The 17,765-nt window shown below is 41.9% G+C and overlaps 1 protein-coding gene across 4 annotated transcripts; it reads left to right on the forward strand.

Annotated features, from left to right (window-relative positions):
• Positions 1-406: 406 nt before the first annotated feature.
• hcfc2 (host cell factor C2) lies at positions 407-16,610 on the forward strand. 4 transcript variants are annotated; one of them, XR_014870030.1, is made up of 18 exons: positions 469-746; positions 1,428-1,576; positions 1,665-1,825; positions 1,911-2,113; positions 9,073-9,157; positions 11,570-11,673; positions 11,837-12,070; positions 12,159-12,362; positions 12,594-12,628; positions 13,202-13,307; positions 13,984-14,040; positions 14,126-14,181; positions 14,263-14,406; positions 14,490-14,675; positions 14,765-15,062; positions 15,150-15,222; positions 15,309-16,491; positions 16,540-16,610. XR_014870030.1 is itself a non-coding variant. In XM_085136759.1 (17 exons), exons 1-17 carry the CDS (start codon positions 581-583, stop codon positions 15,316-15,318), a joined length of 2,268 nt encoding a protein of 755 aa, XP_084992885.1. In that variant the 5' UTR covers positions 407-580; the 3' UTR covers positions 15,319-16,610. The 4 variants fall into 4 exon arrangements, 3 of the variants coding, with proteins under 3 accessions (XP_084992885.1, XP_084992884.1, XP_084992883.1); XM_085136759.1 differs by having other exon boundaries at positions 407-746; positions 14,493-14,675; positions 15,309-16,610; XM_085136758.1 differs by having other exon boundaries at positions 412-746; positions 13,205-13,307; positions 15,309-16,610.
• The last annotated feature ends 1,155 nt before the right edge of the window (positions 16,611-17,765 follow it).

Below are 17,765 nucleotides of genomic sequence, written 5' to 3' on the forward strand. Positions count from 1 at the left end.
CAGTAAGAAAATCATAACAATACAGCCATATAGCATGCATCAGGACGTGCAAAACAGCACAGACAAATGAGAGAAAGGATGACAGAAGCCAAGTTGCACTGACGGACAATTAATCTGTCTGGTAACCAATCAACACACGCAATCTGATCAATAACAAGTTAAAACTTCATAAGACAAACAAATGCTTTATGATGTATTTACTCCACACAGACTGTGCACATGAGAACATATTTTGGCGCAAATGGAAATCAAAACTTTGTGTTTTTCCCCTTCCACCCAAAAAATAAAAATAAATAATGAGAAATATTTTTTCAGATGAAAAGACTACAAATAGTCAATTGTCACAGGCATCAAGAATATGTGCTTCCACCGAATAGTTCTCCATCTCTTCACGTTAATCTAACGAACTGCTCTGCAGCTCCTAAAAACTCATATACAGAAAAATTAAGACAAACCAAAGATCAGAGTGAGACTTCCTATTTGTTTGTTCCTCTTTGGTTGAAGTTCCTGATGCTCTCTCCGGTCCGCCCCTATCTTTAAAACGTCTACAGCGCCAAACTTTGGGCTCCCCAACGGGAAAATGACGAGCAGCGAAGAGGAGCCGCAGTGGAGGAAAGTGCATTCCGTTACAGGAGTGATACCTCGGTCCAGGCATGGACACCGTGCAGTCGCAATCCGGGAGCTCATCGTCGTTTTCGGTGGTGGAAACGAAGGGATAGCGGAGGATCTCCATGTTTACAACACTGGTGAGCTACCGTTAGCATTCACGCTAACTAGCAGGTTAGCGGCTAATGTTTTTAGCATGCTCGAGAGGGAAACGACCCCTTAAGCTAGCCCTCCACCACGGGCTTTTGTATACTGTATATGTGTTACATATATCTTTATAAAACAACCGCAAAATTATAAAATTGCGTGTGTACGATATTATTTGGTTGGGTTCTTTTTCATGTTTGTAAACTATCCACTTGACCAGGAGAGTTTTATAGTTCCGAAATATAGTGAACTGTAAAGTGAATTTGAGCAAGAGCCAAAAAAGTAAGAACGTCACATCCTTTGTTTAATTAGCGATAGCTGTTAGCTTGAAAACATAAAGTTTCACAAAGAAGCATGGCTAAAATTAAACAAAGCTTACTGTGTGCGACAAAGTGCCAGCGGAACTCGAGACTACTCCGGTACCAAGTGTTTGAACCTGACTCATAACGGACTTTTGTGTAATAGTGAAAACATGCACAAAGAAAGCACTGAACTATATAGCATATTAAATATATGAAGTTCTTTTGTTACTTAAGGTGCAGTTTGGGTTATGTATGTAAAAATATATTTAACGTGAATGCGTGAATTGTCTCCAGGCCAACTTTGGCCAGTGCATTAAACATTATTAAGACATTATGTATAATACATTGGCTAACAGCTACCCTTTTTCCCAGTCTCAAAGCAGTGGTTTCTACCTGCGGTTAGGGGTGACATCCCTTCTGGCTGTGCAGCCCATGGCTTTGTTTGTGAAGGTACTCGAATACTGGTCTTTGGTGGAATGGTTGAGTTTGGGAAATACACCAACAGCCTCTATGAACTCCAGGTAACACTGTCTCTTTTTTCCACTGCAGCTTCTTCTAACTCTGCTGCTGTTATGGGGAAGATGTTAAAAGATATTTTTTGTTTCTCAGGCGAGTCGCTGGCTGTGGAAGAAGCTGAAGCCAAGGGCACCCAGAAATGGCTCACTGCCGTGCCCTCGGATTGGACACAGCTTCACTCTTGTGGGTAATAAATGCTACCTGTTTGGAGGGCTGGCCAATGATAGTGAGGATCCCAATGGCAACGTGCCAAGGTACTGTGCAGATACATCTTTACTCTCAAGAATGGTGTAAAAACCTGTAAGTTCTCTGTGGTTTATTGGGTTTTTCCCATTTTAGGTATTTGGGAGACTTGTATGAATTGGAGCTCCAGTCAGTGTCAGGGGCCAGAGGCTGGAACATTCCAGACACAAAGGGCCGTGGTCCCTCTGCACGGGAGTCCCATACATCAGTTGCCTACACTGGCCTTGGTTCCCCGAAGCTCTACATCTTTGGAGGGATGCAAGGAAGTCGGCTAGATGACCTCTGGCAGCTTGATCTTGGTAGGAGTGATCTTGGTTTTATAGGTCATATTGACTAGCTGCAGAAAGAAAGCTTTATTTTGATGTTCACTTGGATTAAAATTTAAATTGCACTAGTGATACTTATGCTTGGGATTGTTGCCAACTGTCATTCTCTCATCCTGCCCAATAAATTGCAAGCCAAAAAAGAACAATAGTATAACAACAACAAAAAAAACAACCTAAATGCAAGTGTGGAGTCGATGGAAGACCAGAGTCGTGGAGGATTTGGGACAGAAGGATAGCAGCAAGAGTGCAAGGAAAGGTTTACAAAAAGGAAGTGCGATCTGCTATGATGTATGGTTTTGATACACTGGCACTAACAGAAAGCCAAGAGACAGAGCTGGAGGTGGAATAATTTAAGATGCGAAGTTTGAACAGGATTAGAAATGAGTATATCATAGGCAGTGTTGGGGAGTAACGGAATACATGTACCGCCGTTACGTATTTAAAATACAAAATATGAGTAACTGTATTCCATTACAGTTACCGTTTAAAAAGGTGGTATTTAGAATACAGTTACTTTGTTGAAATAAATGGATTACACGGCGGTACTTCCCTGTTTCATATTGTCGCGGGTCAGGACTGTTTGGGTTTTGTTTGACAGCTACGTTCTGTAGTTCCAGGAGGCAGCGTTACGGTTGCCATGGTTACAGGGTGACGCTCTCTCTCTCTCTCTCTCTCTCTCTCTCTCTCTGTGTGTGTTTCCTGGGTGAGAGAGGCCTTTTTGTTGTTGTTGTGCTAAGCTAATAGGCAGAATGCTACATGCTCTAAAGAATGTAGCATCATAGGCAGTGTAGTCCGTGCTGCAGGGAGAATGGACCGCCATACCCGTTATGTGTCTGTGAGCGAGGGAGGTAGAAAAAGGAAAAGTACGAGCTGTCATCGAGCAGAAACGGGAGCTGGAAGCATGTAAATATAATAATAACCACTGCAGCCAAGAAGAGAGCCTGACGAGCCCAGTTGTAAGTAAGCTATTAAGACTCGACTGTACACCGTGTTCGTGTTTTCCTCCCAAACAATAAGTTCCGTTGGAGCAGCCTTTCAACGCCTCTCTCTGTCTCTCGCTAGCAAAGTTGACCCAGACAACAAAGTAAAGCTATTTTTTGGCTACGAACCCGACGTATTAGTCAGAGGTCCCTTTACTACGGTTCGGAGCCGCGGACCTTCAGTAACAGTAATAAATCACAGCAATAGTACATTCATGTAGTTGTAAACAGCATGATAATATATTAAGTAATCCAAAGTATTCAGAATACGTTACTCTCATTGAGTAACGTAACAGAATACGTTACAGAATACATTTTGGGACATGTATTCTGTAATCTGTAATGGAATACATTTTAAAAGTAACATTCCCAACACTGATCATAGGGACAGCTCAGGTTAAATGGTTTGGAGGCAACGCTAGGCAGCACAGAGGAGGGATCGTGGCTGTATCGTACAAAGAATCATGAAGATTGCAGGTGCCAGGCAGGAGGAAAAGAGGAAGACCACAGAATGCGATTCATGAATGTAGTGGAGAAGGACATGCACAGGGTTTGTGTGATAGAGGAGGATTCTAGGTATAGTGTGAGATGGAGGCAATCCCTAAACGTACCAGCCAGAAGAAGAAGGACTAAAAAAAGGTTTAAGCATGAATTTTTAATAAAACTGCCATGTGCAACATGGCTATATATAGCCATGGCTAGCTATATATATATATATATATATATATATATATATATATATATATATTAGGGGTGCAACAATACACAAAATTCACGGTTCGATATTTTTTCGATACAAAAAAATGTTCATGCCTTTTTATTAATTTGTCATTTATTAAATTTTCACGGCACATTCTGCACCACATCTCTGTGCGTTCATCATTTGTTTGAAGCCAGCTCACCTCCTGCAACCACTTTTCCGAGAATACGCGCTTCTTTTGTGGTTCAGACTCCTGACATTTCTTTGGAGATGGAGGAACACCAAAGTAATTGCTTAAAGGAGCTTCTTCGACATCTTTAAGAGTTCTAAACAAATGTCTGTCCTCCTCCAGAAAATCTTATGTATGCAAACACGCGTTGCAACTTCTTATCTTGTGCGCGTTTTTTATTTTGACAGCGAATGCGCACCTGCGGACCACTTATGTGCAGCCCTGGTTATTTAGCTCGTCATATTTCAGCCACAGAAATTCGTTTGTCCATGAAACCATAAAGCTGCACTTTCTTTTTGCCTTATAGTCTGATTTGTCATAACTTTTCCGTTTTGTGGTAAGCTTTTCTTTGGCTGTCACTTCTTCACGCTGACCTGTCTTATTTGGCTCAGCAGAACTAAAATATATATCCTGCTGCTTCTCAGCGATTCTCTGTGCGATCAACCTCTCACATGTTTAAGCTTGCTGCGGGAGATTTCACTTGTCATGTTTGCATAGTAAGCTAACGATTGATAAGACGATGTCAGAGGAATTGGTGCGCAAATTATCATCACTCACCAATCAGTGCTGTCGCTCTCTATACACAGTTCGCGCAATTGCAAAGTGAAAGCAAAAAACAAGCCCAAATTCAAACGCGATTTCAATATGTCACATATTGACAGTGGCTCACCGATGCCATTGACATAATTATCCAGCTACATTTCCGAAAGAATGCAAAAGCATTGACATATATTTTTCCTTCCTACGATAGGCCGACGGGCAGGGCAGGGCAGCCCGACTGGAAAAATCGCTAGCCCTGGGACGTTGGGCTAGCGATTTTGCGAGCCCTGTATCTGATTGAGGAATCACTCACCTTTGGAAAAGAGAGTTTATTACAGAGAAATGTCTCTTTCCAAAATAAAAGCTATACTATACGCTTCTTCTGGGCTATATTCTCAGCAGCATATTAAACATATCAGGTCCCCATAAGGAGAATTATGTGCTAACGGCTGTCTAAATGACTCGGGTAAAGTTTGTAGCATGCTTGTTGTTTTTGTCTGCTTCCACTTGTCTTTGCACTAGGATGATGTCGGCGTAAATGTGCAGTCATAGTCGTTGTGTTCCCACTAGTGCTGTCAGCGTTAATCTGAAATGACGTTAACGCCACAACACGGCAAATCTCCGTTAACGAGCTACTGCGGATCGCCCCGTGCGTGGGGCTGGACAGTAGGGCTGGGCGATATGACCCAAAATTCATATCTCGATATTTTTTAGCTGGGTGGCGATATAAGATATATATCTCGATATTTTTTTAAAGCCATAAGTTAAGAACAAAAAGAGAGTTCTTAGTCACACTGTATCCCAGATGTCACACAGGCATTTTTATTTACATACAGCATAGATTTACATGAAGAAATTACTCAAAAATAAATTATCAGCATTTATTAAATAATCATGCTCCATAAATAAAAGAAAACAATGTTGTTTTTGTGCATAACAAAAAGCTCATAATTGTGCAGTCAAAATGTAAACTAAAAGACGCTGAGCATAGTAACAAAGACAGATTTCATAGCTGCTCTGTTCCCAACTTCTACTGCGTGACTGACAGCATTGAGTTTGAAATCCTCTTCGTAACCACGTCTCTTAACAGGTGCCATTTATGGCCCTTATACACACACAATACGGTAATATTACGTTGAAGCACGGTACGTATCACTCCGCGAGGCTCCAGACTACGGTAGCCGTAATGCTCCGACAATCTATCAAGCGCTGCATCTCCATAGCTTACCAAAGTCGTACTAAAACATTTTTTGACAGATTGCTGAGCGCCGCGCCACCTAAAATCGGTTCGCGGCCAGTAAGCACAACCAGAATTCATACATAAGGCGCGCGCTGCTTTTGAGAAAATGAAGGGATTTTAGGCCGTGCAGCCCCTGTGGGCTGCATGTCGTTAGCATGGTTAGCTCGTTAGCGCGGTTACCTTAGGCCGTGCAGCCCCTGTGGGCTGCATGTCGTTAGCATGGTTAGCTCGCTAACACGTTGACGCCGTCCAGCCCCACAACTCGCTAACGGAGATTTGCCGTGTCCATCTTGTCGCTGCCTGCAGGTGAAGCTATGGGGGAGGAGGGGGAGTTGTGTTCAGTGCAGGAGAGGCGAGGCCGAGTAACGTTGCGTAGAGACAAAAGTGGACGAAAGAGAGGCAAACTTGTGGCTCCACAAGTATAATTATAACGTAACATGGACTATATCGATATAAAGGATGTTGTCACATCTTATATCTCGTATGAAAATATATCGATATTTTTTAAAAACTCGATATATCGCCCAGCCCTACTGGACAGCCAACATGTTAACGAGCTAACTGCGCTAACACACTAGTTCCCACCAATTGAGCATTGCTGGCACATCCAACATACTGTTTTACTTTAGTCCATGACTCGCTTACCTTCAGGGTCATACGTTACATGAAAACCAAAATAGTTCCAAACGCCAGATCTGAATGAGGGTAGGGGAGGTTCAATTTGCCATGTTGCAACGAGAGCTTAGCTTCTGTCTCGCTAGCTTGCCCTGCGCTCAGTGAATCTGTGTTCGACTACTCCACCTAGGCTGCACTGTCGAGCACAGATCCACTGAGCGCTCAACACAGACAGCACCGTCAGAAGGAAAGTTGATAAAATAAATTAAAAATGTTGTATTGTTCGATACATATGCGTACCGAACCGAAAGCACTGTATCGAACGGTTCAATATCGATACGAGTATCGTTGCACCCCTAATATAATATATATATATATATATATATATATATATACACAGTGGGGCAAAAAAGTATTTAGTCAGCCACCGATTGTGCAAGTTCCCCCACTTAAAATGATGACAGAGGTCAGTAATTTGCACCAGAGGTACACTTCAACTGTGAGAGACAGAATGTGAAAAAAAAATCCATGAATTCACATGGTAGGATTTGTAAAGAATTTATTCGTAAATCAGGGTGGAAAATAAGTATTTGGTCAATAACAAAAATACAACTCAATACTTTGTAACATAACCTTTGTTGGCAATAACAGAGGTCAAACGTTTACTATAGGTCTTTACCAGGTTTGCACACACAGTAGCTGGTATTTTGGCCCATTCCTCCATGCAGATCTTCTCAAGAGCAGTGATGTTTTGGGGCTGTCGCCGAGCAACACGGACTTTCAACTCCCGCCACAGATTTTCTATGGGGTTGAGGTCTGGAGACTGGCTAGGCCACTCCAGGACTTTCAAATGCTTCTTACGGAGCCACTCCTTTGTTGCCCGGGCGGTGTGTTTTGGATCATTGTCATGTTGGAAGACCCAGCCTCGTTTCATCTTCAAAGTTCTCACTGATGGAAGGAGGTTTTGGCTCAAAATCTCACGATACTTGGCCCCATTCATTCTGTCCTTAACACGGATCAGTCGTCCTGCCCCCTTGGCAGAAAAACAGCCCCATAGCATGATGTTTCCACCCCCATGCTTCACAGTAGGTATGGTGTTCTTGGGATGCAACTCAGTATTCTTCTTCCTCCAAACACGACGAGTTGAGTTTATACCAAAAAGTTCTACTTTGGTTTCATCTGACCACATGACATTCTCCCAATCCTCTGCTGTATCATCCATGTGCTCTCTGGCAAACTTCAGACGGGCCTGGACATGCACTGGCTTCAGCAGCGGAACACGTCTGGCACTGCGGGATTTGATTCCCTGCCGTTGTAGTGTGTTACTGATGGTGACCTTTGTTACTTTGGTCCCAGCTCTCTGCAGGTCATTCACCAGGTCCCCCCGTGTGGTTCTGGGATCTTTGCTCACCGTTCTCATGATCATTTTGACCCCACGGGATGAGATCTTGCGTGGAGCCCCAGATCGAGGGAGATTATCAGTGGTCTTGTATGTCTTCCATTTTCTGATGATTGCTCCCACAGTTGATTTTTTCACACCAAGCTGCTTGCCTATTGTAGATTCACTCTTCCCAGTCTGGTGCAGGTCTACAATTCTTTTCCTGGTGTCCTTCGAAAGCTCTTTGGTCTTGGCCATGGCGGAGTTTGGAGTCTGACTGGTTGAGGCTGTGGACAGGTGTCTTTTATACAGATGATGAGGTCAAACAGGTGCCATTCATACAGGTAACGAGTGGGGGACAGAAAAGCTTCTTACAGAAGACGTTACAGGTCTGTGAGAGCCAGGGATTTTCCTTGTTTGAGGTGACCAAATACTTATTTTCCACCCTGATTTACGAATAAATTCTTTACAAATCCTACCATGTGAATTCATGGATTTTTTTTTCACATTCTGTCTCTCACAGTTGAAGTGTACCTCTGGTGCAAATTACTGACCTCTGTCATCATTTTAAGTGGGGGAACTTGCACAATCGGTGGCTGACTAAATACTTTTTTGCCCCACTGTATATATATGGCAGTAACTATAAAATGAAAAACTGTAATGGTGAAAATACCTTTGGTTGTGCCAGAAGTTGGTGAAGTTACATATGATCAAAATTTTCAGTTTTCCGTCTTCCTCCAAAGTTGGCAACCCTGAGAAAATAAACCAGTGTTATGAATTTAAACCTTTGTTTGCATTGCTCCTCAGTTAGGTGTCAGCTGTGTCATTCCCCGCAGGCTTCATTTTGTTATTTTCACCTTTTAAGCTAATTTAGCAATCATTCATCACAGAAAGGTAACGTTATATAACTTTGCTCAGCCATGTCTCTACCACATGTGAGTCCACTGAGATCCTCATAATTAGAAAACGGTCATCCCCAATTAGATGTGAGATTTTCTTTTTTAATGTGCATAAGCTTATTAAGTTCAAGGGTTGATGAATTAACTGAAATAACATAAGAAATTAATTCTGTAAAAACTCAAATTGCTAAATAGAAAATCATCAAAATGCAAGAAGTGACCTGTTTAACACCCTAATTTTTTTCTTTGATGTTTTAAGCCCTGTTTGCATGTCTCCATTTCTAATTGGTAAGGAGGAACAGGAGTTTGGAATATTTAAACACACCTATATCTTTTCTTTGTCGTCGTTAGACACAATGGTTTGGTCAATGCCGGAAACAAAAGGTTCCACACCATTTCCCAGAAGTCTTCATTCGGCCAGTGTCATCGGAAACAAGTAAGCTTCTTATGTATTAACACCAGAGAGCTTTTTGTGTTCCTCTCTGGCAACAAAAAGCTACTTTATATTAGGGCTGCCACAATTAGTCGACTAGTCACAATTGCGTCGATGATTTATTTAATAGTAGACGCGTCCTTTAAAGCTTTGTAAGATCCCGAAAGACACGGGAATAAGCATTAGGGTTTAAGAGTGTAATAACGGGCTGAAACAGAAGGTGGCAGCACTGCATGTACAAGGATGCCAGCTGCCGTTAAACCCCAAAGAAGAAGAAGCAGTGTCCACCATCATAGCTGTGTCCAAATTCAGGGACAGCATCCTTCGGAAGCCGCATTTGTAGGCCTATTACGTTACAGCGACGCGATGAAGGCTGTCCAAATTCGAAGACTCCGACAAATGTGTCCTTCAGTTTTTATATTAGTCTTATTATTCCTTCTGGGTCACAAAATAAACTTTTAACATATTTTCAGGCAAGAATGTAGCTGTGTAAACCTCAAATATCTGCTCTGTTTATCAAGACATCACATATTTGCAAAAGTAATCTGACGTTTTCGAGAGACGTCTGTTAGCAGCAGGTGAGAGCAGCAGACTCCCGGAACATCGTTTTCAGATCCCCGCGGTCTTTCGCTACTCGGGTTAAACACGATATATAAGTCATTTAGATAGTTTAAAAATGTTATTGTTTGGCTTTTTTCTGTGTTTTATTTGTTCCTGAGTAAATCAGTTTGGCTGAGATTAAAGTTATAGTTTTCACAAACTGAATAATCAGTTTTCTGAATAAACAGAAAACTGATTATTCAAACAGAAGTGTGAGATGGTCGAGAATTTCCTCCAATGTCCTGTTATATTTTAGATAGCAAGGAGCAGATGGCTGAGTTTATTAAACTCCACTGAGACCATCTGCAAATTTCATTAAAAGTTTAATAAACTATCATCTTGTCTTTATTTTTAGTTAGCACATATTCAAGCTGTAAACAGTGTTGCCAACTTAGCGACTTTGTCGCTATAGTTAGCGAGTTTTCAGACCCCCTAGCGACTTTTTTTTTCTAAAAAGCGACCTTTTTTTTCTAAAAAAAGTCGCTAAAAAAGACGTGAAAGCGCATATCGCTTTTACTCTCAACAAGCAGCGGGTGCTGTAACGCAGTCAGTTCTTCTTTTACTCTTTTACTCTTATGCTGTTTTGTGGATCACAAGGTTTAAAACTACTTATAAACACACACACAAAGTAACTCCACCAAAGTGCCTATTTCGGGTCACTTTTGCCGGTCCAAGCCCAGGTAAAGGAGCAGGGTTGGAATTGTGACATTACAAAAACAATAATTGCTAAAATAAATTTAATTTGTAGTTCTAAATAAACTCTAAATGCATTTAGGACGTTTTTTACTCACTTTATGTCTCTTCCACGATGTTATTTCTCTCTCCAACAACATAGATTACAATTACATTAACATGACCAATTATGCAAATTAGGTGATGACGTCATTTAGCGACTTCTAGCGACTTTTAGGACAGCCAATAGCGATTTTCCTTACTGAGGAGTTGGCAACACTGGCTGTAAACTAATGATAGTTATATAAGAGCAGATGCATGCTGTTAAAATAAGCTGTACGCTTTACCTCCAATAGATGCATGATCTGATTAGTCAACTAATCACAAAAATAATCAATCAGTCGACTATCAAAATAATCGTTTGTGGCAGCCCTACTTTATACTCTGCCATGTGGCTAAATCTGATAATGCAGCTTAACTTTAATAAATGATTATCTACGTTGATAAAACATCATATTTCAGTTCGGCCTGGCCATAATGCTACACTATACTGCCAAAAGTATTCACCCATCCAAGTCATTGAGTTCAGGTGTTTCAGGCTCTTCCATGGCCACAGGTGGATCAAATAAAGCTCCTAGGCATTCAGACTGCTTCTTCAAACATTTGTGAAAGAATTAGTTGCTCTTAGGAGCTCGGTGAATTCCAGTGTGGTACTGTGATAGGATGGCAGCTGTGCAACAAGTCTAGTCATGAAATTTCTTCACTAATAAATATTCCACAGCCAGCTGTTAGTGGTATTATAACAATGTGAAAGCCATTGGGGATGACAGCAACTCCAACATACATGAAGTGGTAGGCGATGTAAAATTACAAAAGCAGGGTCATCTGCTGTTGATGCACATAATGTGCAGAGGTCACCAACCTTTGGCAGATTCCGTTGCTCCAGACCTCCAAACTTAGTTTGGCCTTGAGCTAATTGGTCAAGAACAGTGCATAGAGAGCTTTGTGTAATGGGTTTCCATGGATGAGCAGCTGCATCCAAGTCTTACATCACCCAATGTTTGTGTGTTATTGTTTTATAGTTCTTGTGTATATATGAAACCAGAATGTCCTTCGACATATTCTGGTGTGTTCTGTCTGCAGGATGTATGTTTTTGGCGGCTGGATTCCTGCTCCAGAGTCAGAGACACACATTGCTTTAGGAACTGAATGGATCTGCACTAATTCCCTGAGCGTTCTCAACTTAGGTGAGTTCTTCTCATTATAACCCCTTAAAATAACTTATGAGTAGTTTTGTAAATGAGATCTGGAGCCTGTGAGCCTTTTCTTTTTGTTTAATCTCATCCATGGAATTTCTACATCCTTCATGGAGGCCAGCAAGCTCACTGTTACCTGGTTTTCCTATCACAGACACTATGATTTGGCAGAACCTTGGCCCAGAGCAGCACGATGATGATATAGAGTCCCAGCTGCAGAGCCAGGGACCACAGACCGATGATCCATATGCCTGCAGGCCAAGAGCCAGGGCTGGCCACTGCGCCGCTAGCGTTGGCTCCAGGCTTTACGTTTGGAGCGGTCGTGATGGATACCGCAAGAGCTGGAACTACCAAGTGTGCTGCAAGGACCTGTGGTACCTGGAAACAGGTGAGAAACGGGGGAACGAGTTAGGGCAATGGGGTCGGTGCTGGGGGGGCAAAAAGCACAAATCTGTTTAAAAATCCTTTGGTCTCAGATCGACCAGCGAACCCAGAGGCAGTGCTGCTCATCAAATCTACTGTCAGCATGCTCCATGTGGCATGGCGCCCCCTGGCTGCGGCAGACTGCTATATCCTCCAGATCCAGCCTGCAAGTTCCCCCAGGACTACAGTGAGTGGTCCCAAACCAGCGGATCCAACAGGAATAGATGGTCAGAATGGAAAGGAAAAACAATCTGCTGGTAAGGAAAGCACAGCCTTCAGTGACTTCATCAGTTTATATTAAAATCTTTATTGGATTTAGATGGAAAGGTTTCTGTGTGGAGCTAATGGTCACTGCAAACAGAATACAATAAGCAGCAAAAAGGGAACAATTTCAATGCTTTCAGACCCATAAAATACACTATTGACATTATCAGTCTTTCTTTACTTTCTTTGTAAAATGGTTTGATCCCATCATTGTCAAAATGAAGAAACTGCAAACCGAGAAGAGAAAGGAGCAGCACAGGTAAGTGTCTTTCTTATATCAATAATAAAGGCTGGGCAATATGGGGGAAGAACAGTGATCAATGTCAATCAAATCACTTCTTGTGGGTGTTGTGTTGTCAGTGGGAGAAACATTTCATCGTCCAAGTGACTTCAGTCTTTGAAGAAGTCACTTTTTTCCCCTTTGTTTTCTCTCTTGTTATTGTTCCTGATTTAATCGTGTACAAAGCTTCAGTCGCCCAAATATCATGTGTGCTATTGCTGGTTGCCAGTCCTACACCGTGCTTCAGTTTAAAATTATGTGGCTATAGCTCAGATCCAGCCACATCATTAGTTCAGTTCAGTACTAATCTTATTAGCTTTTTGGGTTATCTGTCAAAATGTGAATGGAATGAGCTCTACTGGCTTTATCTTAACACTGAGGAAAAGTTATTTCACAATAACTGTATTTATCATTTTATCACCCAGAACTATCTATAAATAAGATTTAATACACAAACACTAACATACAGCCACACTAACACGCCAGCAGTCCAGACGTAGTGCTTAAATTTTCTCCCTGATGTTTTTTTTTTCTTTCTTTTTTTTGCTGCAGCAGGATACTTCAGCAAAATCTTCAAATGGCTCAGCAGACAGTCGAGCACAGGGTGGGAGGATCGATGGGAGAGACTTGAAAGAGGACTCTAACCTAAAACTCTGCAGTAAGTCTCTTATCAGGTGGTTCTTGCCTAAATGCTGTTTTATACAGTTCATTTCAGTTTTGTTTATATAACCTCAAATCACCATAACAGTCACCAAGCCACTTTTATATTGTAAGATAAACACTTTACAGTAATACAGAAATAAACCCCAACAATCAGATGTAAATCGCTTGCTTATAGGAGGACAACAGTGGGAAGGAAAAACTCCCTTTTAATAGGAAGAAGCCTCCAGCTGACGCAAGGTCAGGGAGGGGAAGCTATCTGTTGTTACCAATTGGGGTTTAAGAATTTAAGCTCCTGCACAGTAATAGTCAGATATGTTTGCAGAAACATGGCTGCACAAATAAACACTTACTCCAGTTTATGACTTCTAATCTTAGACTCAACTTGAAAAAAATACAAAAGCAGTGCGTTCTTTGACGTGGCTAGAGTAGCTTTGTATGAGTCACAGTTCAAATTATCCTTATTTATCATATACTCAGCCTTGGTGCAGGCACAGCACTGTTTATGACAGAATGTAAATGCTGAATAGGTCCACTTTAATATTTGCAGGCCACATCAGATTGTGTTACTGAACCGGTTGTGACCTATAATGTAATTTAATTTTTCTCCAAAGCAGGATTTTGTTATTATGACATTTTTAGATTGTTTGTGTTTCTGTGTGTTTTGTTTGTAGCTGCTGGGCAGGAGACGGCAGCAGCAGATCTCAGCAGCTCAGCTCAGCTCCAGTCAGGTAATGGTGGCTCTTGCACTCTAACATCAGTGATATTTGACTGGTGAGGATTTTAAAACGTGTTGATTGTTTTACCTTTTTACAGGCAAAAAGCTGGTTTCTGCAGACAAGACAGCAGATTTTTATACCCACACAGATCAGGTCGGATTTTCTTCTGATAGTGAATTTTTAACTCTGCCTCTCAGCTTGGTTCATACTAACACCACGAACCATCACCTTCAGGTTCGGCAGAATCCAGACAACGCTGTGTGGTTTGATGTCGGCGTGTTCAAAGCACTATTCTCTGAGGTCAGCCACTACTACCTACCTGCTGATGGTGACCAGGTGACGTCTGCCATCAACAGTCGGGCAACGAACACTAAAGAGGTAAAAACCAGAAGTGAATGGTGTTTATGAAGAAACCACTTATGGACTACATCTTACCCTCACATGCTCGCTCTCTCCTTCAGAAGAAGCTGCCAGGGCCTCAGGACTACCAGGGCAGAGAGAAGCAGGAGCTGGCTACCGGTCAGACATACAGGTTCAGAGTTGCAGGCATCAACTACTTTGGCCAGGGAGATTTCAGCCCGGTCAGCGAGTTCAAAACCTGCCAGCCTGGCTTCCCTGGAGCACCCTCTGCTGTTAAGATTACCAAGGTGACACACAGTATCAAGAAATATTGGTGCAAAGATCAGGAAAACTGGAAAATGTATTTGATGTGCTTTTCGGTATCGTTTGCATGTAGGCCACTGATTCAGTCCACATCACCTGGGAGGCTCCTTCATCTCCATCGGGCCGGATCTTGGAGTATTCCATGTACATGGCAGTGAGGAAGAGCCGCTCATCCACTTCGGATCGGCCGGGTCAGATGGCTTTCATCCGGATATACCGTGGCACCAAGACCTCCTGCTCGGTCAGTTCCAGCCACCTGGACAACGCGCACATCGACAGCTCTGCCTCCAACCGACCAGCAGTCGTCTTCCGGATCGCTGCAAAGAATGAGCAAGGCTACGGCCCAGCCACGCAGATCCGCTGGATTCAAGGTGGAGCAGCTTCAGATATTATTTATTTAAACTTCCTCTCACATTAAAATGATGGATGTACCAACCTCCTCTTTATGTGTTTTATAGATCCCAGTACACTGCGAACATCACTATCCAAAGCTGACAGCAGTGCTGAGGCTGACAACGACGCTGCTGACAGGTGATCGGAGTTTTTAACTTTTCTGCTTCGTTTATTTTTTAAAGTGGACACTTGTAATTGGTTCTTTATTTTCTTTCTTCTTGCAGCTCCAGCTGAAAATGTTTTAGGGAAAGGAGTTTTCACTCAAGATGCTGGCAAATCTATTTCCCAATAGTTTTGTTAATTTATTTTTAATCTATTTAATTTTTACTTTGTAAATAGATTTACATTTTCACAGGCTGTTTGGCCACTGGTCTGTTTTAGTTAAAGTGTTTTGTTAAGTAATTATTATAGTATTATAAGATGTAGAAAACACTGCAAGTATTGTTTGAAATGCATTCAGGAAGACGTGAAGATGCCTCAGTGTTTACTGAACAAGCCACTGACGGGTTATGAGATGGAAACACGAGTGGTCCTTTTACAGGCCCCACCGGTCCCACGAGGTTATGAAATATCAGCAATGTTACTCATGTTTTTGTGTCTTCCTCAGCCACACTCAGTTACTGCAAACATGTTTCTGTTATACGTCTATCTAATTTCAGTTTGCTTTTTCTTTGTCTTTACATTTATCTCACTGTAATGTATGTGTAATACATCAGTGCTTTTATTAGCATGTTCAAAAGCCATGTACTCTTAACCTATTTCTGACATAAAATTTTATTTCAATATACTCATAGCCACAGAAAACAGTCACGTACTGGGTGAAAGGTGTTACAGCTTTGCCATCTTCTCCATCGTGTTACCGTCTTTACCAGGTGCAGTAAAGATGCCACACTTTTTACCTGTTTCATTTTCCTCTTATAAAAGACTCGCACTCATCCATATATAGTGTCATCAGTTAGCCACTGGAATTTACACTGAGTAAATTGTTGTTTTTATAATTCAGATTATATCAATCTGGACCTGTTTTCTTGAAGATTTATAAATATAAATGTCATGATAGTATCAGCAAACATCAGCCTGTGATTGTCCTATTGAGGACACTCGCAGCTTTGCATGGACCTCAATAATGTACAGACCACAGGCAGTTATTACAGAGGCTGGGTGAAATACTGTTGCAATATAATAGAAAACAAAAAAAGGGGTGAATTTAAATTTTTCACTTTTAAAGCGGTGACCAGAGAGTGCACAAAGTTTCTAATGACAATCATTAGTGGCACTGTATAGGATGTAAAAGAAAACTCGAGATACGACTACCTGCTGGATGCTGGTGTAACACCTGTGTGTGGGCCGGTGGTGATGTGCTTCAGCATCTTTGGTCGGTTTGTTGATCTGGATCAGCAGCAGCTTGTTCTGGTATCTAATTGCAGATGTGTGCAAGCTGCTCAGGTCTCACAGGTGATGAAGTCTAATGTGTGTATAACTAATCAATGTGACCTGCAATAATAATAATAATAAAAAAAAACATACATCCATCCATTCATCAGTTTTCTTCCACTTATCTGGGGCCGGGTCACTCGGGTAGCAGCCCAAGGAAAGAAGCCCAGACTTCCCTCTCCCCAGCCACCACCTCCAGCTTGTCTGGGGGAACACCAAGGCGTTCCCAGGCCAGCCAAGAGATATAATCTCTCCAGCGTGTCCTGGGTCTGCCCTTGGGGTCTCCTCCCTGTGGGACATGCCCAGGAGGCATCCTTGTCAGATGCCCGAACCACCTCAACTGACTCCCTTTGATGTGGAGGAGCAGCGGCTCTACTCTGAGCCCCTCCCGAATAGCTGAACTTCTCACCCTATCTGTAAGGGCGAGGCCAGCCACTCTTCAAAGGAAGCCCTTTTCCGCCACTTGTATTCGCAATCTCGTTCTTTCCGTCACTACCCACAGCTCGTGACCATAGGTGAGGGTAGGGGCGTAGAAAGAAATATGTTGTTCTCAAATATATATTTAGCATTTCAGTTAAAATATGAAGAGTCGCTGCAACATATTTTGTTGAATGTGGTAAATGTGTGTGAAACAACTGTGGTAATGTATGGGTTAGTATGAACTATAATGTGGAAATACCAGACTATATATGAAGGTTTGATACAGTAGCAAATATCATAATTATTACTGTAACAGATATAGCACATGCTTACAGGATGAACACTTTTTAGTAAAAATGTCAGTAATTTTCCGCTGTACAACCTGTTTATTTGCTCATTAAAAATGATCTAATCAATAATAAGACGGCAGGCATGTAGACGTGAACGAGATGACCTGCCGCAGTTTAAACTGAGCATCAGAATGGGAGAAAATGGATGATTTATTTGACTCCGGGCATGTCATGGTTGTTGGTGCTAGATGAGATGGTGCAGCTTCCTTTTCCCTGAAAAGTAAACTTTATTCAGATTGGCTGTCCCTCAAAAACAAAATCACACCAAAAAAGTCAATGTTAAACACTGAGATCACAGGCTGATCCGGCTCGTTTCATGTGGCTCGGGAGAGGTTCTTAATTTATTTCATGTCTAGGGAATGTGAAGGCCAGTCATCAGCGTCAGTGCCTTCCTCATTTATGAGTTGCCTTCACACTCTGACCACATGAATGACCTTCACATGGAACTAGAAGTAAGCCTCATAGTAAAGTCTGAAG

The sequence above is a fragment of the Neolamprologus multifasciatus genome, chromosome 17, assembly GCF_963576455.1.
Source record: "Neolamprologus multifasciatus chromosome 17, fNeoMul1.2, whole genome shotgun sequence".
Taxonomy (NCBI): Eukaryota; Metazoa; Chordata; class Actinopteri; order Cichliformes; family Cichlidae; genus Neolamprologus; species Neolamprologus multifasciatus.

Bases quoted from the DNA above. Each gene is read 5' to 3' on its own strand.
- hcfc2 (XM_085136757.1), top strand. From the start codon at position 581: ATGACGAGCAGCGAAGAGGAGCCGCAGTGGAGGAAAGTGCATTCCGTT. The intron at 11,674-11,836 runs GTGAGTTCTTCT...TTCCTATCACAG, and splicing joins CCTGAGCGTTCTCAACTTAG to ACACTATGATTTGGCAGAAC. The intron at 14,676-14,764 runs GTGACACACAGT...GTTTGCATGTAG, and splicing joins CTGCTGTTAAGATTACCAAG to GCCACTGATTCAGTCCACAT.